The sequence below is a fragment of the Ursus americanus genome, chromosome 24, assembly GCF_024610735.1.
Source record: "Ursus americanus isolate L20-20 chromosome 24, mUrsAme1.1.p, whole genome shotgun sequence".
In the NCBI taxonomy this organism is placed as follows: domain Eukaryota; kingdom Metazoa; phylum Chordata; class Mammalia; order Carnivora; family Ursidae; genus Ursus; species Ursus americanus.
The window spans coordinates 33,422,928-33,449,429 of NC_142150.1; the positions used below are offsets into that span (position 1 = coordinate 33,422,928).

At 37.9% G+C, this 26,502-nt stretch overlaps 3 protein-coding genes across 3 annotated transcripts; all 3 read left to right on the plus strand.

The window, feature by feature from the left end:
• The first annotated feature begins 6,288 nt into the window (after positions 1-6,288).
• On the plus strand, positions 6,289-7,230 carry OR5D18 (olfactory receptor family 5 subfamily D member 18). Its single transcript, XM_045786957.2, has one exon. It carries the CDS (start codon positions 6,289-6,291, stop codon positions 7,228-7,230), a length of 942 nt encoding a protein of 313 aa, XP_045642913.1.
• A 4,181-nt stretch (positions 7,231-11,411) lies between these two features.
• On the plus strand, positions 11,412-12,408 carry LOC123785239 (olfactory receptor 5L1-like). Its single transcript, XM_045786958.2, has one exon. The coding sequence runs from the start codon at positions 11,473-11,475 to the stop codon at positions 12,406-12,408; it is 936 nt and encodes a 311-aa protein (XP_045642914.2). The 5' UTR covers positions 11,412-11,472.
• Positions 12,409-22,221: 9,813 nt separating this feature from the next.
• On the plus strand, positions 22,222-23,198 carry LOC123785240 (olfactory receptor 5L1-like). The gene has a single exon (XM_045786959.2). It carries the CDS (start codon positions 22,254-22,256, stop codon positions 23,196-23,198), a length of 945 nt encoding a protein of 314 aa, XP_045642915.2. The 5' UTR covers positions 22,222-22,253.
• The last annotated feature ends 3,304 nt before the right edge of the window (positions 23,199-26,502 follow it).

Sequence of the window (26,502 nt, forward strand, 5' to 3'; positions counted from 1 at the left end):
TGCGGGGAATTTTGTAAGAATATATTTTTGTTAGGTGCTATTTTGGCACGGGTACACATCTTGTTTCCCAGAATATTTTCAAAAGACTTAAGTTTTAAAATTGCACAGATAAGTCTTTTTTAAAAAGTTTTATTGTCTCAGATTATTTCTGCAGACCTGAAATAATTCAGTGGTAATTTCTTAATGAAAATGTGCTACCAAAGTACTCAACTAATGTCATCCGATATTTTGTTAATGTTCTAAGAAATACCAACATAGAGGCATATAGAGGACTTTAAAGGACGCCCACAGTTATACCCAAGTAGGCTTCCTTCTCTTTCTTTCTGCCATAAATAATGTCACCCTGAAATATCCAAGTTACAGTTTTGCAAGCAGGTTTAGACAGCAGAGAACGTCACCTCAACTGCAGAATTATTGAGATGCGTAATAAAACCGGGTGTATATTTTTCAAGTTTTTATTTGAATTCCACTCAGTTAACACACAATGTAATATAAGTTTCAGGTGTAGAATTTAGTGAGTCTATGCTTACATACACTACCCAGTGCTCATCACAAGTGCTCTCATGAATACCCATCACATATTTACCCCCCACCCCCACAATAACTCTCAGTTTGTTCTCTATAGTTAAGAGTCTGTTTCCTGGTTTGCTTCTTTTCCCCCCACCCAGGTACCCCTGTTTTGTTTCTTAAATTCCACATATGAATGAAATCATATGGTATTTGTCTTTCTCTGGCTGACTTATTTTGCTTAGCATAATACCCTCTAGATCCTTCCATGTCAGGTGGTGGTAAGGATGCAGAGAAAGGGGAACCCTCTTATACTTGATGGGAATGCAAACTGGTGCAGCCACTATGGAAAACAGTATGGAGGTTCCTCAAAAAGTTAAAAATAAAACTACCCTATGATCCAGCAATGGCACTACTAGGTATTTATCCAAAGGATACAAAAATATTGATTTGAAGGGATACATGCACCCTGATGTTTGTAGCAACATTATCAACAATAGCTAAACTATGAAAAGAGTGCAAATGTCCATTAACTGATGAATGGATAAAGAAGATGTGGCATATATATACAATGTAATATTCCTCAGCTATCAAAAAGAATGAAATCTTGCCATTTGCATTGACATATACATATATGACATATATATATATATATATAATTTTACCATGCTGTACATGATCTTGAAAATTTCAAGATTTCTGTTATAATAAACCTGACTAGAGATAGGAAGTTCAGTGGAGTAGATATTTGTTTTTGTTTGTTGATGTTTTGTTTTATTTTGACTGCACAGTTTCAAAAATTACTTCTGAAACATTCTTAGCATTCTTCGTGAACTATCTCCTCTCTGCACTGAAATTCCTCATAGTTCTGGTAGTTTGGCTCTATTCCCAGTTCCTTTGGAAAGTCATATTTATTATTCAATAAAGATTCACGGTACACTGACTTTATGGCAGTCATTCACCTAGGAGTTTGGAATATATTTGTTCAGAGCAGTGAATGGGCTCTGCTTCCCTGGAACTTTTATCTTAGCAGGGAAAAACAAGCAACATACAATAAAAGAAATAAATGAGGGTTAAAATATATTTGAATCATGTGAAGTACTTGAAACACTCAGTTGGGTAGTAGAGTAGCTCCTGCAAGAAAACAGTAAGTTCATGGAGGGTTTCACCGTACAGGTACATTTGAACAAAAACTTAAAGGGAAAGCATTTCAGCATGCAGGAAACACGAGTAGGAAAGACCATAGAGAAGGAGTGGGTAATGTTTTTTTGAAAAACAAAAAGCAAGGGACAAAAAAAAAAGGAGGTCAGACTAGCTGGAGGAAGCAGAGGTGGGAAAGAGTAATAGAACAGGACAAGATCTCAAAGGGACTAGATCATTTTCTCAACTCAATATTTAACTTTGTAAGTATTTCTGCTTTAACTCTCAGTGAATCATAATGACCTAAAAGATGGATCTTCACTCTTCTCCAATAGGCTCAGAGTGCATGGTAGGGAGGAAGAGGGTTATGCCCAGCATATGGTAGTCACTCAATATTTGATAAGGATGATTTTTATAATTCCATAATATTGGTAATGGTAGGAAGGTATGGGAGTAATCAGGGGTTGAGGAAGTGATTTTAAAATATGGATTTTGGGGGCGCCTGGGTGGCCTAGTCAATTAAATGTCTGCCTTTAGCTCTGGTCATGACCTCAGGGTCCTGGGATTGAACCCCATGTCGGGCTTTCTGCTCATTGGGAAGTCTGCTTCTCTCTCTCACTCTCCCTCTGTGCTTTCCCTCTCTCTCTCTTTCTCTCAAAAAAATAAATAAATCTTAAAAAATTAAAAAATAAATTAGATAAAATGTAAATGTTTATATAAAATGCTCCCAGCGTTTCTTCAGGTTTTCAAGAATTACATCAGAGAAAGGTGATTAATTTTAATTGTTTATCTCATGACCTCAAGAGAATGGGGCAAGACATAATCCCTAGAGTTCATGTCCCAAAGGTTGTACTATACATATAAGAATATATCCATCAGTCCCAACGAGGAGAGGCCCTACCTTTGCCATCAGCAGGTTTGTTTTAAGATTCTAGAGACAGATTGATATTAACGTCAGTGTAGGGTATCTACAAAACAACACGGGAGGGGGTAACTTACCCTTTAGATCTAGACAGTCCTTGAGAAATACTTAGTCACTGCAAAAGTAACATGTTTGAACATGCAAGGAAGAGAAAGTGCATTTATTCACATAGTTTTGTATTAGAGGAACTGGTTCAGATGAACAAGGGGTACCTGGAGTGGGAGAATTGAAAAGGTCTGAAAACTTTGGGGATGTGCACTGTCTTGTTTCTACAAATTATTGAATAAATAGCCAAAGTAGAATAGAGAGGATTTAAATAAAATAAAACTAGCAGAGTTGTAACAGACTCTCTTGTGAAAAAAATTGAAAGGGACCAGCTTTAATCGAGATTATAAAACAGGAAACACATGTGTCTAAGCAAAAATTACAACAAAATGGGGAAAACATAAGTAAGATGACAGCTATCATATTTTTTGGATTCAATGATATAGAAAATTTTTACCAACAATTTAATAATAGCATTTGAGATGCAAGGACCATCACATTAAATGTAACATTAGTTTAAAATAAATTCTTAAATGCTTTAGATAAGTTAAATATTGTATTAAGCAAAAAATGTGATAATTGGAATGTCTGGCTTCATGATGAATTGTCTTTTGAGATTTTCTTTAATACTCAGAGGTATGAGTATAGGGACAGAGAGGGTCGTTGAGAGCCCAGTCTTGAATATGATCTGACATCTTTATTGAGGGGCCATCTAAAACTATTTCTTGGGTTGTGGGACCAGAGATAACCTTACCAGAGAGAAAATTAAGTTTCCTGGTATGGGGTGCATAAGTGGCTCAGTCAATTAAGCTTCTGACTCTTGATTTCAGTTCAGGTCATGGTCTCAGGGTCCTGGGATGGAGCCCTGTGTCACACCCTGGACTCAGCAAGGAGTCTGCTGCTCCCTCTCCCTCTGCTCCCCCCCCCCGCCCCGCCTCTCAAATAAATAAATAAATAAATAAAATCTTATAAAAAGAAAGAGTTTCCTGGTACGGTAGGATTTCAGAGGTGTTGGGCACCAACTGGAGAAATAGAATGATTCTTTCGTATTACTATTTTCTCCTAAAATGTCTTCATAGTGCATTACTACCTCAAGTTTTTAATCTTTCTCCTTACAGATAATATTGGAACACAATGAATATCCTCCATGTCTTGGAGAGAGAGGAGAGGTGAGGAGAGAGAGAGAGAGACTGAGAGAGAGTCAGTCCTAGGCAAGGAAAGTTTCTAAGTCTGTCTTTAGTACACTTAGTTATTTCTGGGAGAGAACATTTCCCTGAATGCCGTTCTCATTTCATCTTGATGCTGCTTTCTAGTGTAGCTCTGTGGTCTGGGCACTGTCCGCAGACTCTTTCCCATAGGTCCAGAGACTCTGGTTCGTCATAAATTACAGATATGATTATTAATAAAGGAAATACTTTAGTATCTAGACCAAGAACATGGGTCAGAGTCTGATGTGAAGGAATGGACACATGGCTACGATTCCAATCAGGGCTCTCATGGATGTGTAGATTGGTCCTCATTTGCATGTCATTGGGAAAGTCAAGTTTTCTCCAGCTTCTGTTTTGTTACCTCTAGAATAAGGAAGTAGACAAGATTATCATTATCATCTGCTCTGATTTTATTATTCATCAAGCAATGTGGAAGAACTGACAGGAGCCCACTGGTTGAAAGGCTTACTCTGAAAAAACTAAGATTTATTTTTATATCAGCTTTACAGAATCAGAAAAAAAAGATTAAATTGTTATATGAAATTAATGATAAAGGCACAAATATAAAGTGTTAGAGGTGTTTATTCTTATTTTTTCAAATTTAAGTTCAATTATTCAACATATAGTATGTCATTAGTTTTTGGTGTAATGTTCAATGTTTCATTAGTTGTTTAACACCCAGTGCTCATCAGATTACCTGCCCTCCTTGGGGTGTCTGCGTGGCTCAGTCTTTAAGTGTCTGCCTTTGGCCCAGGGCGTGATCCCAGGTTCCTGGGATTGAGCCCCTCATTGGGCTCTCTGCTCTACTGGGAGCCTGCTTCTTCCTCTCCCACTCCCCCTGCTTGTGTTCTTTCCCTCTCTGGCTGCCTCTCTCTGTCAAATAAATAAATAAAAAATCTTTAAAAAAAATCACCTGCCCTCTTTAATGCCCATCACCCAGTTACCCCATCTTCCCACCTCCCCCTCCCCCCACCATGCAACCCTCAGTTTGTTTCCCCGAGTACAGAGTCTCTCATGGTTTGTCTCCCTCTCTGATTTCTTCTCATTCAGTTTTCCCTCCCTTCCCCTATGGTTCTCTGCACTATTCCTTATATTCCACGTATGAATGAAACCATAAGATAATTGTTTTTCTCTGCTTGACTTATTTCATTTAGCATAATCCCCTCCAGTTTCATCCATGTCGATGCAAATGGTAGGTATTCATCCTTTCTGATGGCTGAATAATATTCCATTATATATGAACCATATCTTCTTTATCCATTCATCTGTTGAAGGATATCTAGGGCTCCTTCCACAGTTTGATTATTGTGGACATTGATGCTATAAACATTGGGGTGCATGTGCCCCTTCTTTTCACTACATCTGTGTCTTTGAGGTAAATACCTAGTAGTGCAATTGCTGGCTCATAGGGTAGCTCTATTTTTAATGTCTGGAGGAACCTCCATACTGTTTTTCAGAGTGGCTGTACCAGCTAGCATTGCACCAAACGTGTAAGAGTGTCCCCTTTCTCCACATCCTTGCCAACATTCGTTGCTTCCTGTCTTGTTAATTTTAGCCATTCTAACTGGTATAAGGTGGTATTTCATTGTGTTTTTGATTTGTATTTCCCTGATGCCAAGTGGTGTGGAGCATTTTTTCATGTGTCTGCTAACCATTTGTATTTCTTCTTTGGAGAAGTGTCTGTTCATATATTCTGCCCATTTCTTGACTGGATTATTTGTTTTTTGGGTGTTGAGTTTGAGAAGTTCTTTATAGATCTTGGATATCAGCCCTATGCCTGTTATGTCATTTGCAAATATCTTCTCCCATAGCATAGGTTGCTTTTTAGTTTTGTTCATTGTTTCCTTTGCTATGTAGAAGCTTTTTATCTTGATGAAGTCCCAATAGTTCATTTTTGTTGTTGTCGTTTCCCTTGCCTTTAGGGATATGCCTTGCAAAAAGTTGCTGTGGCCGAGGTCAAAGAGGATGTTTATTCTTAATGTCACAGTATGAACCTATGATGTAAAAATTAATTTGTTTGAAAATTTCTCATTTTTGTACTGATTATAGGGATAACATGATCAGTCATTATATTATGCTAGCCATATCTTTTATGAACTTATAATGTTCAAGGGCAGCTGAAAGCGTTATAGGAAGATTTGATTTAAAGTAACCATGAATTCCGTTATGTCATATTCTTATTTGTAAATATTAAACATTACAGTTGAAAACTTATGAATTTTTAAGTCAGCAATTGTATTGCTTTTTTACTTAAAGAAAAATTTTTAAATGATTTTCATGTTTTAAAATCTTAGACATTTAATATATCTTGTATAATAAGCACATAGCATAGAGAAATTACGAAAAGATCTTTTGCTTCCTCTTCCACTCTTGCTAAGTGGTAGGTAAGCAATCTTCTCATATCCTCACTTTCCTTAATATTTTTGTTTTCAGGACTGATTCAGATTCCGACAATCAGAAACCATCATGTTACTGTCAGAGAGAAACAAAAGTGGGGCTACATTCACTCTCTTGGGCTTCTCAGATTATCCAGAACTGCAAGTCCCTCTCTTCTTAATTTTTCTAACCATTTATAGTGTCACTGTTGTAGGGAATATTGGGATGATAGTTATAATCAAGATTAACCCCAAACTGCACACCCCCATGTACTTCTTCCTCAGCCACCTCTCATTTGTGGATTTCTGCTACTCTTCCATCATTGCTCCCAAGGCCCTGGAAAACCTGGTTGTAGAAGACAAAACCATTTCATTTCCAGGATGTGTAGTACAATTCTTTTTCTTTTGTACCTTTGTGGTAACTGAATCCTTTTTATTAGCTGTGATGGCCTATGACCGCTTTGTGGCCATTTGCAACCCTCTGCTCTACACGGTCGCCATATCCCAGAAGCTCTGTGCCATGCTGGTGGTCGGATCATATACGTGGGGAGTAACATGTTCCTTGATACTCACATGCTCTGCTATCAAATTATCTTTTCAGGGTTTCAATACAATCAATCACTTCTTCTGTGAGTTCTCTGCATTGCTCTCCCTGTCTTGCTCTGATACGTACATCAGTCAGTTGTTGCTTTTCATTTTTGCGACCTTTAATGAGGTCAGCACACTGCTCATCATTCTCTTGTCTTATGTATTCATCATTGTCACCATCCTCAAGATGCATTCATCCAGTGGGCGCCGCAAAGCCTTCTCCACCTGTGCCTCCCATCTGACCGCCATCACCATCTTCCATGGGACCATCCTCTTCCTCTACTGTGTGCCTAACTCCAAAAACTCCAGGCACACTGTCAAAGTGGCGTCTGTGTTTTACACGGTGGTGATCCCCATGTTGAATCCCGTGATCTATAGTCTGAGAAATAAGGATGTCAAGGGTACAGTCAGCAAGTTAATGGACACCAAAGTTTTCTCTTTTTGAGCATAATATTTTAGTAGCATTTATCCCTGAAATGTAAATAAAGTGTGCCCATAAAGGTTGATTGTAAAGATATCTTTAAAATTAATGAAGAGTTAATGTACAATGGGGAGGATGTGGGTTTTGATTCAAAGAGACTACACTTGTCTCTTGCTTACTGGAAAAAAAAATCAGCAATATCTCCCATCTTTGGATTTTAATCTACAAAATTGTGGTAACATAAACTAGCTCCTAATCCAATTGTGAAGACTAAAAGATAATATAGATATCATATGGAATACCTTGTATAATCTCAATAAACATTAATTCCATTCTCCTTTCTTATAACACACCTGGAGTAGACTGGGCTCTCAATAAACACATGAATCTATCTCATAAAAGTACAAATAGCAGTTAAATTGAAACACAGTCTTCATCTTGAAGGAATGCAAAATCCAGTGTCGACAGTAGGGCAGGGAAGAAAAAGGCCATTGTGTTTGAAAGAAAGAAAAGCTCAAGTCCATTTGGGGGTTTTAGAGTAATGCCTTCAAAAAATAGGTATTGTTTGAACTTGGCTTTGGATAACAGGATGGGCAGAGTTTTAGGAGACAACAAGGTACGAGTGGTAGGTAGAAATAAGACACCCAGACACGTGCCTCAAACTCAGGGAATTATCAGATGACTCAATCTTAGGAAAATGCATGAAGGTTATTGAAAATTTGGAAACTGATTGCCTGTAACTAATTACAGCCATGGAGCTGTTGAAATGTGTGATTTTATGCAAGGACACATACCACAGACAGTGGTTTGCAACCTTATTAGTTTAGGAGGCATTCTACAGCCAGTAAAGGAGCCGACCCGGGAGAAATCCTGGAGCCAATCCTGTTTAATGGCCTCTGGTGTCCAGCAGGGAGATGCCGTCCCGGCACCGTCAGAAGCTCTGCTCTTTCTCACATGGTCTTATGGGTGACAGATCAAAATGCAGCAGATGGCCTCATGTTATCGGTGATTTGGGGTGTGATTTTTGGGCAAGTTACAACGTCCTGTACCTTAGTCACCCTTTCATAGAGGTACATAACGGCACTGATCTCACTTTTTTTTTTATAAAGGTAAAATGTGTTAGAAGTTGTGTTCAGAACAGTACCTAGCACGTAGCAAGTGGTCGGTATATGTGAACATTTATTACTCTTCTCCGTAAAGGAGGTGGGTTATTCCCACCCATTTCCGGCATTTGGCAGAAGTCTGGTTTGACTTCAGACCTTAGGCTTTCCAGGAAGGAGCTTTTGACTACAACACAGGCAAAGTTTACAAGGCCTCTTCATATATTCCATGGCTACAGTATGATCCCCGGGTCCCAGGGCAATGCTTGGATGCAGCATACATTGCTCTGCAATTCATCATGAACTCTGGAAGGAACCTCATTGGACTGTAATATGTACGAAGCTGGGATAGTTTCCCCCTTGTTTATACGTCATAGAGGTCATTAGTTGTTTGAGTCTCAGGACAGTATGGTTTTCTTGATATCTCATTTATATCCCACAGAGATCAGTAATTATTTGGGGAAACTTAAGGAACATGAGTCCCAGAAATACATACACACGAAAACATAAAGCCTTTCCATGATAGCCTCTTCAGACGCAGAAGAAGCAATATTGACCCACAGGTTAGTTGCACTCCACTCTCTTTTCTTGGAAATGGACCTAAATGGTATTTTCTGGGAGCTGGAAGCTTTTTCTCCTTTTTTCTCATAAGGTATTATAGCCATACATACAAGAAGGAGGAACGGAGAGCAGGGCGGTAGTATTAAACATATTTTTAAAAATCTGTGCTTTGCTCTTTCTTAATTAGAGAGTATTTTAAGAAATGCCATCTTTGGATCCCTCCTTTATGAAAACATTTATTTTTTGTGTATTGAGAAACAATCTCGGTGGGGAATGGAAACAGTCTAATCTGCAAGACCAAATACCTTGTAACAGGTGCTGGAGTAAGAGGGAAAAGGCTGTAAACAAGTTGGTAAGAGTGCTTGCCCCCCCCCCCCCATCCTATTCCCCCTCTCTCACACTGACTCCATCCGTGAAACCTGGAAAAGACCCCAGGGAGATTCCCCTCACAGTCACTCTGATGCTGAGAGCTGCAGGAAGGGGCCCTCAGGACTGTTCCTGGAGGGACACAGACATGGGGACCTCCTCTGAAGCAGAAAGGAGAGGAATTATTTTGTTCTCGGGCACCACACTTAGCTGTCATTCCGTAGCAGCAGGTGTCTCAGCCTTGGTCCTATTGACCTTTTGGGCCACATACTATTGTGCATGCGTGCGCCATACTATTTTTGGTATGTGTGTGGGGGACGTGGGGGTGGGGCTGCCTCCTGCATTTTAGCTGTTCAGCAGCATCTCCGGTCTCGGCCACTAGATGTCACTAGCACTCCTTTCTATTGTCACAACCAAAAATGTCTTCAGACAGAGCCAAGTGTCCAGGAGGGATCAACATCTCTCCTCCTTAAGAACCACTACTCTGTAAATAACCCAGCCTGATTTTTCATCTTCAGACTTGAAAACAGGCAAGGTTTTCAAAATTATGTGCTACGAAAGAGAGAATGACTTTTATTGGCTACTGAAGAGAGAAAACCGTATTATCAGAATAATTATTTGTTTTCAAACTGGGATTTTTTTAAGGCACATGTGCTTTACCTCTTTGAAATCATTTGAAAAAAAGCAAGAAATATCTGACTGCATTGAATTTTAGTGTAGACTCTCTTTTCTCCAGGAATAATCAACGTGGCTCCACGTCATGAATTAAGGCAAGTTTCTATATTTTTATTCCAAATGATTAGAATAAAATATTTATGTTTCATGGATTTCGTGAGGGTTAAATATGCAAAGCAACTTATGTATACATATATAATATTCTATCTGTGCAATCAGGCTTACTATTTTTTAGCTTATCATTTTATCATAGTTATTTTTCAGGTCATTAAACGTTCTTCAAAAATATCCTCTGAATATCTTCATAGTTTTCCATAGTATATATGTACCATAGCTTTGACCATTTCTCTCTTGTTTGACACATTATTTCTGAGTTTTACTATCATAAATAATGCTACATTGCGGCAGCAAACATTTAATACTTTCATATGTGCATCTCTGATTAGTTTTTCAAATAGATTTAAAACAGTAAATGTATTTGTCAGATAGGGCATTATAAGGCTTCAGAGTCATAGTTATAGGGAGTTTGTTTCCAAGTGCCAATTCCCTGACAATGGCTGGCATTGAATAGCATAATTAACAAAATCACTATGTTAATTTTATAGAAAAAATGCTAGTATGAAGCATAAAAGCTACTTCTCCATCTAAAATACATTGATAAAAAATGAACACTTGTGGAATAACAATCTTCGATACATAGACTTTTCACCATTTCAATGGAAAACAGAGAAGAATGTTGTGTGTTTTAAAAAAATTATTTCCTCCTCCAGTGCCGTCCATGTTGTAGCAAATGTTGATAATGCTAAGTGAAATAAGTCAAGCAGAGAAAGACAACTATCATATGATTTCTCTCATCTATGGAACATAAGAACTAGAATGATCAGTAGGGGAAGAAAGGGATAAAGAAAGGGGGGTAATCAAAAGGGGGAATGAAACATGAGAGACTATGGACTATGAGAAACAAACTGAGGGCTACAGAGGGGAGGGGGGTGGGGGAATGGGATAGACCGGTGATGGGTAGTAAGGAGGGCACATATTGCATGGTGCACTGGGTGTCATACACAACTAATGAATCATCGAGCCTTACATCGAAAACCGGGGATGTACTGTATGGTGACTAACATAATATAATAAAAAATCATTATAAAAAAAAATTATTTCCTGAAATTTCAGTATTTCCGGTACTCCTTAAATATTCTGCCAGGAAAGAGGGATTTAAGTTTCACAAAACAATATGGCTAATTAAATAAGGTGTGCTGTCTTTCCAATGATTCGATTTCAAGCTCTGAATTGTGTAGGACTCCTCTAAGGAAACACATAAGCTATTATGGATGTGCAAGTTTTTGTGTGATCTGTGAATTAAACTGGTATCTTACGGATCTTTGTCACAATGCCTGCAAATTTCCTAAACTTCAGGAAAGCAATGCCCTATTTCTTCACTGAAAACATTAGTTATCTTACTTGTTATCATGTCTTTTTTTAGGAAACAGTCAAAACATGAATTTGGGATCATATAATAGAGAGTAACTTTAATATTTTTCTCCAACTTCAATAAAGTGGGAACATGGGGGAGGAGAACTGCACCTCTGTGACAGAGTTCATTCTTCTCGGATTAGCAGATGCCCCTGAGCTCAGAGTCTTCCTCTTCCTGGTGTTCCTTCTCATCTATGGAGTCACCATTGCAGGAAATCTGGGCATGATTGCAGTGATTCAGGTCAGCTCTCCACTTCACACTCCCATGTACTTTTTCCTCAGCCACTTGTCCTTTGTGGATTTTTGCTACTCCACCATCATCGTGCCAAAGATGCTGTCCAATATCTTAAAGGGGGACAAAGCCATCTCCTTCCTGGGATACATGGTGCAATTCTATTTATTTTGCACATGTGTGGTGACTGAGGTCTTCCTGCTGGCTGTGATGGCCTATGACCGCTTCGTGGCCATCTGCAACCCACTGTTGTACATGGTCACCATGTCCCGGAATGTCTGTATGGAGCTGGTGTCTTGCTGCTATCTCTGTGGGGTGGTGTGTTCTCTGATCCACTTGTGTTTAGCTCTGGAGATCCCATCCTATAGGTCCAATGTGATTAACCACTTTTTTTGTGACCTACCCCCTCTGTTATCGCTTGCTTGCTCTGATGTCTCTATTAACGAACTCATGGAGTTCATTGTGGTCACTGTTAATGAAATCACCACCATCGTGGTCATCTTCACCTCCTACTTGCTGATTCTCATCACCATCCTGAGGATGCGCTCTGCAGAGGGAAGGCGCAAAGCCTTTTCCACCTGTGCCTCCCATCTCACAGCCATCCTTGTCTTCCATGGAACAATTCTTTTCATTTATTGCCGGCCCAGTTCTGGCAACAGTATGGAGACTGGCAAGGTGGCCACAGTATTCTACACCATAGTGATCCCCATGCTGAACCCCCTCATCTATAGTTTGAGGAACAAGGATGTGAAAGAAGCTCTCCGGAAAGTAGTGAGCTCCAAAATATTTTCCTAGAAAATATTTTCTTAGCAGGACTCAGGGTCCCAAAGTGGAGGCTGGTGGGGTGATGAATGGGCGGGCTGTAGTGTTCGAGTGGAGGGAAGAGCCAGGAGGTAGGTGTTTCTGAGTGATTCCTTTTGATTCCCTTGCTTTTGCGCTTTCAATTTGCCTCAAGGGTCGGATTGAGCACTTTTCAAACTTGAAGGCTATGTCTTTGTTTTCTTTCAATGTCTGATGTCTTAAATGGGTACAAGTAAGGGATTCTTCAGACACATATCATTTGCTGTATAACCTTCATGAGCTTAATGAAGAGCTCTTAGGATCACACTTTCGGTGTCTATTATGGAAACTTTGATCCTTTCCTAAGGTGAATTCCTCCTATTTTACAATGAAGAACACATCATTGTCCAACAGTTTATATACAGAATGAGAGTTCCACATGGCTATGTGTCTATTTTATGCTTATATCTATTTTTTAGATTTATTGCCTATATCTGGTTTTCTTTATTATATTTGTTATTGCTGTTGCAGGGTCCAGTGATCTTGTTACTTCAGATATGATCTCATCTGAAGATATGGAGATAGGACTAATTCCCATGAATGTTAGGAAAAGTAAATTACATAGCACGTGCAAGGAGCATAATCTTTGGCATACAATTAGCTCTCCCTTTCCCTCTTTCTTTTTCTCTTTCTCCTCCTCCCTCTCTTACACTGTACTTATATTTCATATCTGCAGCCTGTCTCATATATACACACTCAAATGCACACATCTGTATGAGTGTGGATGTATATAAAATCTCCACACACACATAAACTTGCCATCACCGAAGAACCACTACTACCAGTACCTGTATTTCTGACTTAGGTCAGTCATCACAATTTTTTTTTAAAGATTTTATTTATTTATTTGACAGAGAGAGACAGCCAGCGAGAGAGGGAACACAAGCAGGGGGAGTGGGAGAGGAAGAAGCAGGCTCCCAGCAGAGCAGGGAGCCCGAAGCAGGGCTTGATCCCAGAACCCTGGGATCAGGCCCTGAGCCGAAGGCAGATGCTTAAAGACTGAGACACCCAGGTGCCCCACTCATCACAATTTTTGTTTGCTTGTTTTACTTTGTGTCTCCATTCTAACTCTCCCTTGTGGATAAAATGCTGTCACATATAAGTGGAATTCCAACCTGCTTGTAGAAAACATAAATATTTCGTTTTCAAGGTAAATTATGGAAGGATCCCAACTGTCCAACAACTGATGAATGGATAGAGAAGATATGATACGCACACGTGTGCACGCACGCACACACACACACACACACAGGAATATTACTCAGCCATTAAAAAGAATGAAATCTTGTCATTTGCAATGGTGTGGATGGAGACAGGGTGTACCATGGTAAGCAGAATAAGTCAGTCAGGGAAAAACAGATATCATATGATTTCACTTACACGTGCAATTTTAAAAACAAAACAAATGATCATAGTGGGGGAAGAAAGGAGGCAACCAGAAAACAGACTCTTACCTATAGAGAAGAAACTGAGGGTTGCTGGAGGGGAGATGAGTGGGGGATGAGTTAAATGGGCGAAGGGTATTAAGGAGGGCACTTGCGATGAGCACTGGGTATTGTATGTAAGTGAATTTTCACTAAATTGTACACCTGAAATACTAAATTGTACACCTGAAATACTACATTGTATATTAACTAACTGGAATTTAAGTAAAAACTTGAAGAAGAAAAAAGAGGTAAAAAATTCATTTTCAGGGTACACAATGCACTTCTTTTCTAGTCATCTTTGTGCTTATTGCATTAATACTATCTGCCATGATGGTGTTTGACAGCTTCTTGGCCATTCCCAACCCTTTCCACTACACAGTTGCCGTGTCCCAGAAACCCTGTGCCATACTAGTGGTTGTATCTTATGCATGGGGAGTAGCATGTTTCTTGATCCTCACATGTTCTGCTTTCAGAAGATCTCCTTGTGGTTCAACACAATCAATCACTTCTGTTAGATCTCACTAAGTTCTTTTTCTTGCTCTGAGTCTTATCGCAACTAGTAACTTTTCACTGCCACGACTATTAATGAGGTGGACACTGCTCGTCATTCTCCTGTCTTAAGTGCTTTTCATTGCCACCAGCCTGCAGATGCACTCAGCAGGCGGGCACCACAAAATCTTCTCGAACCTGTCAGCTTCTCAAGCGACTGTCTTCAGCATTTTCCACAGCACTATTCTCTTCTACTTTGTGTGATAACTCCCAAAACTCCAAGCACACAAAGTGGTATCTGTGTTTACACAGTGGTGATCCCCATGTTGAATCCCCTCATCTCAGCCTGAGGAGTAAGGACATCAAAGTCAAAGTCAGAAAGTAATGAACACATTTTTCCATACTGAATGAATGCACTGGTAAAAGCTTACTTCTGCTATTACTGAACATCTTTCTGTGGCTGTTGAATGACCTGAGTATCAAGCTCATTTTTTTATAATATTTTTTATTATATTATGTTAGTCACCATACAGTACATCCCTGGTTTTTGATGTAAAGTTCCAAGATTCATTAGTTGCGTATAACACCCAGTGCTCCCTGCAATACGTGCCCTCCTTACTACCCATCACAGGCCTATCCCATTCCCTTACCCCCCTCCCCTCTGAAGCCCTCAGTTTGAAACAGAAGGGGGAATGAACCATGAGAGACTATGGACTCTGGGAAACAAGCTCATTTTTTAAAAGTATTTTATTCATTTGAGAGAGAGAGAACATGCATGAGCAGGGGGATTGGCAGAGGGACAAGAAAACTCCCCACTGAGCTGGGAGCAGGTGCTCAATCCTATGACCCTTGAGACCATGACCTGAGCTGAAGTCAGACGCTCAACTGACTGAGCCACCCAGGAGCCCCAAACTCACTTTTTTTAAAATCAGTTCAGGTTTTCAAAAAAGTAAGGCATTTACAATAAAAAGACATGAATTTTAGGTCAGAGAAACTATACCTGGCTCTGATAATATAAGCCAGACCGGCTGATTTATCCGAGCCAGTTTTTATCGACAAAAGTGATATAATCTGATGCAGTTCGTAAAGTGGTATGTGGGACAACATGAAATGTAGACATCTTGTCTGGCATACTGTATGTGTGCAAAAAATGCTAGTTCTATTCTCTTTTCTTCCCTGATAACTGAGACGTTGTAGGTGTTAAACAACGAATTTTTTATTTTAAACTTAGTGAACTAGATGACAAGGAAAGATATACATGGTCTTATGTTCAAGAACCTCACAAGCCAGTGTTATTAGTAAATATCATAATAGGGTTGGTGGGGAGACACAGTTCAAAACATTTGTGGATAGCAGAGATTGTTTCATAACTGCATGCGTCTTTTGCTTGACCTTGAGGGGTGGGCAAGTTTTTAGGAGAAACAAAAGAGAAAGACAAGAGATTTATTCGGGAGCAAAGAACATGAACAATATTGAAGAGGTGAACATATATAGTTAAGTCAATGATTCAGCAATATTTTCGAGCTACTATTTTATGCCATAAGCACACAAGGTATCGTGTTAGGTGCTTGAAGTAATGAAATTTTGCATAAGATAAAATTACTGTTCTTAATTCTTTCAGAAAGAGTTCCAGTGTGGAAGCTACAAATATTTACAAGAATTTTAGAAATATTGTTTCTCAGAATACTGGGAACAAAAACAAAATATATTCATGTCCTATGTTTTATGCTTCCTTTTTATCACCTATCAATCAGCATAAATATATTATTAATTTATATGGCCACTTGATCAAATTCGTATCTGAATTCTCTTCATCAGCACTCCTTAGGCAGTCTTCATAAAGTAAATGAATAGATTTCTTGTAAATATTGAGAGCCATTCAGGGGCTCCTGGGTGGCTCAGTCAGTTAAGTGTCTGCCTTTGGCTCAGGTCATGACCTCAGGGTCCTGGGACAGAACCCTGTATCAGGGTCCCTGCTCAGGTGAAAGTTCGCTTCTCCCTGTCTCCCTGCCCCTCCCTAAGCTGGTACTCTCTCTCTCTCTCTCTCTGTCTCTCTATCTCTCAAATAAATAAATAAAAATATTTAAAAATATTGAAAGCCATTTGCTTTCCTTAAATGTCATTTTGGTTAACTTTCATTTTTAATTATAATCTATATGAGGATTACATTTCTCTAGTACTAGTAATAATTATTATAAGATGGCTTCATAGATACAGGTCCCTACTTTTCAAAAATATTATGACATCATATTTATCTTTCTTTTACCATTAATTTTGCTTGAAAATGTACATATCCTTTATTCTGTACTTGTTGTTTTTGGATAAATCCCAAATTAGTTCAGTAAATTACTGAGAGGAAAAAAATACTAGCTGTTTTTGTTGAGGGTAACATAAAAGCTGCACAATAATCTTATATTGGTTCATGAAACAATTCAATGGTGATATGATTTTAAACTTATAGCAATGAATTAAAATCAACTTGATTTCACAAATTTGGATACATAATTATATTCCGCACTATTTTATATATTTGAGTGTACTCACATTTATGAAACTGTTCTCCTTTACACATTGTCACTTAAGTGAATTTAACTTACATGGAACACTTGTAGAAAAGTAGCAAGAACACTATATCACTCTTGATTGTAGTCAATGACTACATGAAATTTTAATAGATGCTTCCTAGTGTTTACAAGGAAATTTAGGTATTCAAATAACTATATTAAAAAAGGGGAAAACTCTTAAAAACTAGAAACTGAACTTCCACATTAAGAAATTTAAAATTTTTTTTTTTAAAAACAGACAAAGTTAATATGATAATAAAGACTACAGCACAAGCCAATAAGGTAAGAAGATGAAGGACAGAGAATATCCATGAGTTTGTACTGTGAAAAGTTTAATATAATTGACAAAACTTTAGCTAGAATTACTAAGAAAAAAGGAAACAAAAAAAAAAACAAAATTAATACAATCACTGAGGAGACTAAACTTGAAATTAAAATGAGTATAATGAATAGTAGAAGCAATTTTATGCCAACAATTTAGTCAACTTAGATGATACAGACAAAATTGAAAAAGATCAATTTACCAAAACTGACAAAGAAATAGAAAATCTGAATAGATATGTAACAATAAATTCAATTTATAATGAAAATATTCCCTCCCTCCCCATACTAATATTGAGACACAGACAACTTCACCAGTTGAATTACGAAATTAAGTATATAGGCAATAGTACCAATTATCAATTACCTCATTTAGAAGATAGAGGACATGATGGTCTTTCCAGTTTATGTGATTATACTAGTATTCTCCCGATACCAAAGCCAAACAAAGACAAATGTAAAAAAGAAAACACAAACCAGTATCTTTTATGGATATAAACACAAGAATTCTCAACAAAATATTATATCCAATAAGGAAATAAAATAAATGCAATAAAACATATAACAGGATTATGAACCATGATCAAGTGAGATTTATCTCAGACATGCAAGCTCAGTCTAACATATGAAAAACAATGCAATACATCACTTACATAGAATAAAAGGAACAAAAAATCACATGGCCACTTTATAGATACAGAAAAATTATTTGACACCAATCAGCAGCCATTCAAGATAAAATTTACTAATAAGGTAGAAATAGAGGAAATTACTTCAATCTATGCAGGGTGTCTACTCTCAGTACTCAAAAACAGATTTAAAGATCATAGATGAGGCAGAACAAAAAATCACATGGCCACTTTATAGATACAGAAAAATTATTTGACACCAATCAGCAGCCATTCAAGATAAAATTTACTAATAAGGTAGAAATAGAGGAAATTACTTCAATCTATGCAGGGTGTCTACTCTCAGTACTCAAAAACAGATTTAAAGATCATAGATGAGGCAGAGCAAAGGCAATAGAGGCCTGGGTCTCCAGGAGCGGGCCAGCTCCTTGAGAACGAATAGGCGAAGGCTGCTCCACCAGCCCATCCACCATGGCGCCTGCCTCCAGGACTAACAAGAGCCTACGCCCACCAAGCCTCAGCATTCAGACCACAAATTGCTGCCCCACCTTCCATGGCCAAGATGGCGGCGACCACTATAGAGAACAAAAAATCACATGGCCACTTTATAGATACAGAAAAATTATTTGACACCAATCAGCAGCCATTCAAGATAAAATTTACTAATAAGGTAGAAATAGAGGAAATTACTTCAATCTATGCAGGGTGTCTACTCTCAGTACTCAAAAACAGATTTAAAGATCATAGATGAGGCAGAACAAAAAATCACATGGCCACTTTATAGATACAGAAAAATTATTTGACACCAATCAGCAGCCATTCAAGATAAAATTTACTAATAAGGTAGAAATAGAGGAAATTACTTCAATCTATGCAGGGTGTCTACTCTCAGTACTCAAAAACAGATTTAAAGATCATAGATGAGGCAGAGCAAAGGCAATAGAGGCCTGGGTCTCCAGGAGCGGGCCAGCTCCTTGAGAACGAATAGGCGAAGGCTGCTCCACCAGCCCATCCACCATGGCGCCTGCCTCCAGGACTAACAAGAGCCTACGCCCACCAAGCCTCAGCATTCAGACCACAAATTGCTGCCCCACCTTCCATGGCCAAGATGGCGGCGACCACTATAGAGAACAAAAAATCACATGGCCACTTTATAGATACAGAAAAATTATTTGACACCAATCAGCAGCCATTCAAGATAAAATTTACTAATAAGGTAGAAATAGAGGAAATTACTTCAATCTATGCAGGGTGTCTACTCTCAGTACTCAAAAACAGATTTAAAGATCATAGATGAGGCAGAGCAAAGGCAATAGAGGCCTGGGTCTCCAGGAGCGGGCCAGCTCCTTGAGAACGAATAGGCGAAGGCTGCTCCACCAGCCCATCCACCATGGCGCCTGCCTCCAGGACTAACAAGAGCCTACGCCCACCAAGCCTCAGCATTCAGACCACAAATTGCTGCCCCACCTTCCATGGCCAAGATGGCGGCGACCACTATCTTCCCTCACAACATTCACAGACATTAACTCAAACAGATCATAGACTCAAATTTGAGAGGAAAAGTGCAGGTACTATAGCCGATGGAGGACTTGTGCTCAAAATATATAAAGAACACTTAGTAACAGAACATAGAAAACCAAGTAAAATATTTTTTAAATAAGCCAAATATTTGACCAGACATTTATAGAAATTATAACCTGAAACAGAAATTGTGTAAGATGGAAAGAAGGAGTTGCATGCCGTGAGTTACCGGTGCCCTGAATGAAGAATTAAACATCAAAAATGGCCTTAAGAACACCAACAATCACAACTATCGCTTTCTTTTGACCCACAGATTTCTACTCATGGGGCAACTTAAAAAAGATAGTTGGTGAGAACATTTCTTCTCTTTTGTTAAATGTGAAAGGTGAATTGGGAATGGAGAACCAAACGGAATGTCTCCTCAGCCTTGGGTGCAGTCTTCCGCACAGCAATATTAGGAACATATGTATGGTACTTGAGAGTATACAAAATGTATTTACCTGAAATTACTCTCCGACCATATATATCTTTAAAATTTATGTGTACAGCCAGGGATGCACAGACACAAATAGAATACTGTGGTCTAGATTGATATTGTAAAGTCAGAAGAAGAACTCACCGAAAACAGATAATTGATGTCGTCCAATTCATTGGCTTCCAGCATTGGACATGCACTCAAAAAATGCCACCTCAGAAATCTCTCTGGGTTCATTCTTTTTTCCATACATTCATATGAGTGAAAAACCAGAAGGCCACCATTGCTTTTATTGGCAATTTATGTTGAGTTGATTCAAGTGGCAACTCTCTGTGTCTCCATCATCTCCTTTGTAAGAGAGGCATGAAACCCAGAACTGTTTCCTGGCTGGTTACTAGGAAGCGAAAAGGAATGAATACTTGCATAATATTTAGAATACTTTCCAACACCTAGCAAGAGCTCAATAAGTGTCATCTACTGTATAGTTTTCTGGCCAGCTGGATCATTACTTTTACGGTATTTAAAGGAATTCTGATATACATTAGCCACTGTGTCCTACAGGAATCTAGGGCATTCTATCACGTTATAAGAAAGGAAGAATTCCTAAGAAATATTCACATTATTTCATAATGGCCTTATGAGCTGTGCCCCACACATCTGACACTTAGATGTGATAACATGGCACCAAGAAACAGAGAAAAAGGCATGTTTGGTTTTATGCCATTGTTTCCCAAATAGGGATAATTTAAAGGATAAATTTCCTGATAATATGCCATAGAGATTAATTTTAGTTGTGTAGTCTAGGTTTAATTTTTATATATTTTGTTTTACCATGGAGATTAGTAATCGTTTGGGGGCCTAAGGAGCCCATTTCCCAAGAGCTTAAATTACAGTATAAGTCTCTGTCTGCTGTACATGTCTTAACATCTTCAGCACCAGGGAGAAAATGTCTATCACTCAGGTCTGCTAGTTAGAACTAGCCTCTGGTTACTTGAAAATAGAAATGAATCTATGTTCCCTGTCAACAATTATTTTAAAAATGTATTGAACTCATCTCTCTTCTGATTAGAGAATGTTTTAACAGGACTTCTGTTAGTGTGCAGCTGCTGTTTAAAATGCCTTTGTGTTTTAGTATTCAGAAACACTTAATGGTGAATTTAGAACAATTTTCTCTGTAATACCAAAGATGTGTGTGTATGAAAGAATGTAGAATAAGCAAATGGTAGCCCTCTTGTCTCTCTCTCTCCCTCTCTCTCTCTTCCTGTTTCCTCTTTACACCTTCTTTCAGACCAGTTTCTGTAATGAAATCAAGAATTTATGATCATGGAGGGCCTCCTTAATTGTCCTACTAATGCTAAGGGTTGCATTCCTGTGCCTGCTGGATGGTCATGGACAGTCAGGACTTGTGAACTCTCTCTGCTCATAAAATGAGATGAATTCTTTTGGATTTGATTTCGGGTTTCCATGAAATAGCTTCTGGTTATCAACCTATAATAATTGCTTTATTTCTGACAGTTAACTTTTACGTTGTTAATAGTATAAACAGTACCACAATATAGTTTTGATCATAGTCTTTCACAATTTTATCAATGTAACCAAATATTTCTTACAACAGCTTATTAAGAATACAAGCTCTCATAAAATAAATACCATATAGCTTTTGTTGTTGTCAGGGTTAAGACTTTGGACATATGCTGCCAAAATACTTTCCAGAAATAATGTATTCAAGAGTTCTATCTTTCTGAGTCTTTTTCAGCATAGATCATTACTATTATAATAGACTAAAACACTTAGTTAATTTGATAGGTAAAATTCTCACTTTCAAAGTGTTTCTTAATCTCTTGTTTAATAATTCAAAATTATAAGGGTTTTTGTGAGCCACAAACCTTAAAAAAATTGTCACACTTCACCAAAATAGAATATTAGAAAACCTTGTTTCAAATTTATGTTCCTGATAGACTCAACTAAAGAAGAAAAGAATATTTTTTGAGAATCACAGTAGGTATCACTCTGCTGGACAGAGCTTATTAAGTTTCTGCAGAACAGAGATAATTCCTTTGTGGGTTTGAAATATATCATTAAATCTATCTTAAATTCTATCAAATAACTGAACTTAATTAATCATTTCAGTGCATTGTGATAGATAAAGTTTGGTTCATTTAAGGTTTCTCCTGGTGTCAAAAACAATTTTGATCACTGGGATCCACTGAGACATTTAACATTTCGAATTATTTGACAACTGTGTTTTTGTTATTTCTTAAAAATACAATATTTTATATCAATGCTATATTACTCTGAAGGTATTATTTGTCTGTTTTTATTCCCATTTTAGAAGAAACACAAAATTTAACATTTGTTTTCCTAAGCCTGACATATGGCAGAAATGGGGGAGGAGAACTGCACCTCTGTGACAGAGTTCATTCTTCTCGGATTAGCAGGTGCCCCTGAGCTCAGAGTCTTCCTCTTCCTGGTGTTCCTTCTCATCTATGGAGTCACCGTTGCAGGAAATCTGGGCATGATTGCAGTGATTCAGGTCAGCTCTCCACTTCACACTCCCATGTACTTTTTCCTCAGCCACTTGTCCTTTGTGGATTTTTGCTACTCCACCATCATCGTGCCAAAGATGCTGTCCAATATCTTAAAGGGGGACAAAACCATCTCCTTCCTGGGTTGCATGGTGCAATTCTACTTGTTTTGTACCTCTGCAATCACTGAGATCTTCCTGCTGGCTGTGATGGCCTATGACCGCTTCGTGGCCATCTGCAACCCACTGTTGTACATGGTCACCATGTCCTGGAATGTCTGTATGGAGCTGGTGTCTTGCTGCTATCTCTGTGGGGTGGTGTGTTCTCTGATCCACTTGTGTTTAGCCCTGGAGGTCCCATCCTATAGATCCAATGTGATTAACCACTTCTTTTGTGATCTACCCCCTCTGTTATCGCTTGCTTGCTCTGATGTCTCTATTCATGAATTGCTGCTATACATCCTGGCCACCTTCAATGAGATCACCACCATCATGGTCATCCTCACCTCCTACTTGCTGATTCTCTTCACTATCCTGAGGATGCGCTCTGCAGAGGGAAGGCGCAAAGCCTTTTCCACCTGTGCCTCCCACCTCACAGCCATCCTTGTCTTCCATGGAACAATTCTTTTCATTTATTGTCGGCCCAGTTCTGGCAACAGTGTGGATACTGACAAGGTGGCCACGGTATTCTACACCATAGTGATCCCCATGCTGAACCCCCTCATCTATAGTTTGAGGAACAAGGACGTGAAAGAAGCTCTCCGGAAAGTAGTGAGCTCCAAAATATTTTCCTAGAAAATATTTTCTTAGCAGGACTCAGGGTCCCAATGTGGAGGCTGGTGGGGTGATGAATGTGTGGACTGTAGTGTTCGAGTGGAGGGAAGAGCCAGGAGGTGGGTGTTTCTGAGTGATTATTTTTTATTCACTTGCCTTTCTGCTTTCAATTTGCCCCAAAGGTAAGACTGAGCACATTTCAAACTTGAAGCCTACCTCTTTGTTTTCCTTCAATGTCTAATATCTAAAATGGATATTAGTAATGGATACTTAAGATACATTTAGTTTGCTGTATAACCTTTTATGTGCTTTATGAAGCATGCTTGAAAATCACACTATTTTCAGTATCTGTCAGTATCTATTATGAAAACCTGATCCTTTCCAAAGTTGAATTCCTCCCATTTTAAAATGAAGAGCACATCATTGTCCAACAGTTTATATACAGAATGAGATTTCCATGAGTATGTGTCTTTTCTTATCTTTTAATCCTTTTTTTAGATTTATTGCTTATTTCTGGTTTTCTTTATTTTTATTTTTTTGTTGTCATTGTTGCTGTTGCCGGTTCCAGTGATTTTGGAACTTCAGATATGATCTCTTCTGAAAAAATGAAGATAGTACTAATTACTTCCCATGAATGTTAGGAAAAGTAAATTACATGTCATGTGTGATGAGCCTAGAATGATCCCTGGCACACAATTAATTCTCCCTCTGCCTCCTTTTCTCTCCCTTTCTCCTCCTCCCTCTCCTATATGCTATTTATATTTCATATCTACTGTCTGTCTCATATATACACACACGTATATAAGAGTGTGGGTATATGTAAAATCTCCACAAACATACATACAGTTAACATAGTGAATAAAACTACAAGTACTTGCATCTCTGACTTATGTCACTTGTCACAAGTTTTTTTGGTTTGTTTTTTACATTAAGTCTCCATTCTATCTCTCCATTTTCAATAAAATGCTGTCACTTAAAAGTGGAATTCTAACCTACTTGTAGAACACATAAATGTTTCATTTTCAAGTCAAATTATGGAAGGAGCCCAAATGTCCATGGACTGATGAATGGATAATTGTGCTATACATACACGATGCAATATTACTCAGCCATCAAAAAGAATGAATCTTGCTATTTGCAATGATGTGGATGGAGCTAGAGAGAATTATGCTAAGCAAAATAAGTCAGTTGGAGAAAGAAAATATAATTTCACTCATATGTGGATTTAAGAAACAAAGCAGATGAACATGGGGGAAAAAAGAGATGCAAACCAGAAAACAGATTCTTAACTGTAAAGAAGAAACTGAGGGTTGCTGGAGAGGGGTTGGGCACGGGATAGGTTAAATGGGTGATGGGTATTAAGAAGGGAGAGGGAGAGAGAATCTCAATCAGACTCTGCACTGAGCGCAGAACCAGACATGGGATTCAATCCTAGGGATCTGAGATCATGATCTAAGATGCAATCAAGCGTTCATACCTTAACCACCCCAGCCACCCAGGCACCCCTTTAAAGTGCTTTTAAATTAACTGTCATTTTTAATTATAATCTAAACAGTAAACAGAAGGGGGTTGAGCCATGAGAGACTATGGACTCTGGGAAACAAACTGAGGGCTTCGGGGGGGGGGGGATAGGCCAGTGATGGGTAGTAAGGAGGGCACGTATTGCGTGGTGCACTGGGTGTTATACGCAAGTAATGAATCATGGAACTTTACATCAAAAACTGGGGATGTACCGTATGGTGGCTAACATAATATGATAAAATATTATTATTAAAAAAATAATAATCTAAACAAATAAGTAATAAAACCTAGATTATTCTGTCTATTAGGAAAGATCATTTTTTCTAGTCCTAGTAATATTTATTATAAGACGGCCAAATAGATATGGGTTCCTGATTTCCAAAAACTTTATAACATCATGTTTATCTTTCTTCTACTGTTAATTTTGCTTGAGTGACTTTTATATCCTTTATTCTGTTCTCAGTTTATGGATAAATTCCAAATTAGTCCAGAAAATTATTGAGAGAAAAATATTAGCTGTTTTTGTTGAGGGTAACATAAAAACGGCACAATAATCTTATATTGGTCCATTAAACAATTTGGGATGGCAATATAACTTTAAACTTACAATAATGAATTAAAAACAACTTGGTTACACAAATTTGAATATATAATTATATCCCAAACTATTTAAAATAATCATGTATATTCACATATATGAAACTGCCTTCCTTTACACATTGTCACTTTCTTGATTTGAACTCACCTGGAATACTTGCAGAAAAGTAGCAGAAATGTTGTATTACTGTTGATTGGAGTCAATGATGAAAATGAAAATCAATCTACAAAATTTTAATGGATACTTCCTAGTGTTTGCAAGGAAATTTAGGTCTTCAAATAACTATATTAGAAAAGAGAAAAACTTTTAAAACTAGAAATGTAGCTTCCACATTAGGAAAGTAAAACAAACAAACAAACAAAGAACAAACAAAAGAAGTTTATAATAGACTAGAGCACAAGCCAATAAAGTAGGAAGATGAAGAGCAAAGAAGATCAAGGAGTTTGTACTATGAAAAGATTAAGGTAATTGACTAAATTAGCTAGAATTACTAAGATAACAGGAAACAAGAAACAAAATTAATACAATCATTAAGGAGAGTAAACTTGAGTAAATTAAAATGAGTATAATGAATAGTCTTAACAATTGTATACCAACAATTTATTCACGTTAGAGGATACAGACAAATTTGAAAAAGATCAATTTACCAAAACTGACAATCAGAGAAACAGAAACTCTGAATAGATATGTAACAACAAATCCAATTTGTTATGAAAATATTCTCTCCCTCCCCCTATCAGTATCCAGACATAGATCGCTTTACCAGCTGTTTTTACTAAATAAGTGTATAAGCAATAGTACTGATTATTAATTAACTCATAAAGAAGATAAGACGTGATACTCTTTTTAGTTCATGTGATTATGCCAATATTCTCCTAAGAACAAAGCAAAACAAAGACAGCATAAGAAAGAAAACACAAGGGTGCCTGGGTAACTCAGTTGGTTAAGCATCTGACTTTGGCTCAGGTCATGATCCTGGGGTCTGCAATTGAACCCTGCACCAGCTCCATGATCAGGGGGGAGCCTGCTTCTCCCTCTTGCTCTCTCTCTCAAGTAAATAAAATTTTCAAGAATAAAAGAAAACACAAACCAATATCCCTCATGGATATAAACTCAAGAATTCTCAACAAAATATTATATCCAATAATGAAATAAAATAAATACAATAAAACATATAACTGTATTATGAACGATGATCAAATGGGA

What these genes read in the sequence shown, in the direction of transcription:
- LOC123785239 (XM_045786958.2), top strand. Translation starts at nt 11,473, where the DNA reads ATGGGGGAGGAGAACTGCACCTCTGTGACAGAGTTCATTCTTCTCGGA.
- LOC123785240 (XM_045786959.2), top strand. Translation starts at nt 22,254, where the DNA reads ATGGCAGAAATGGGGGAGGAGAACTGCACCTCTGTGACAGAGTTCATT.
- OR5D18 (XM_045786957.2), top strand. Translation starts at nt 6,289, where the DNA reads ATGTTACTGTCAGAGAGAAACAAAAGTGGGGCTACATTCACTCTCTTG.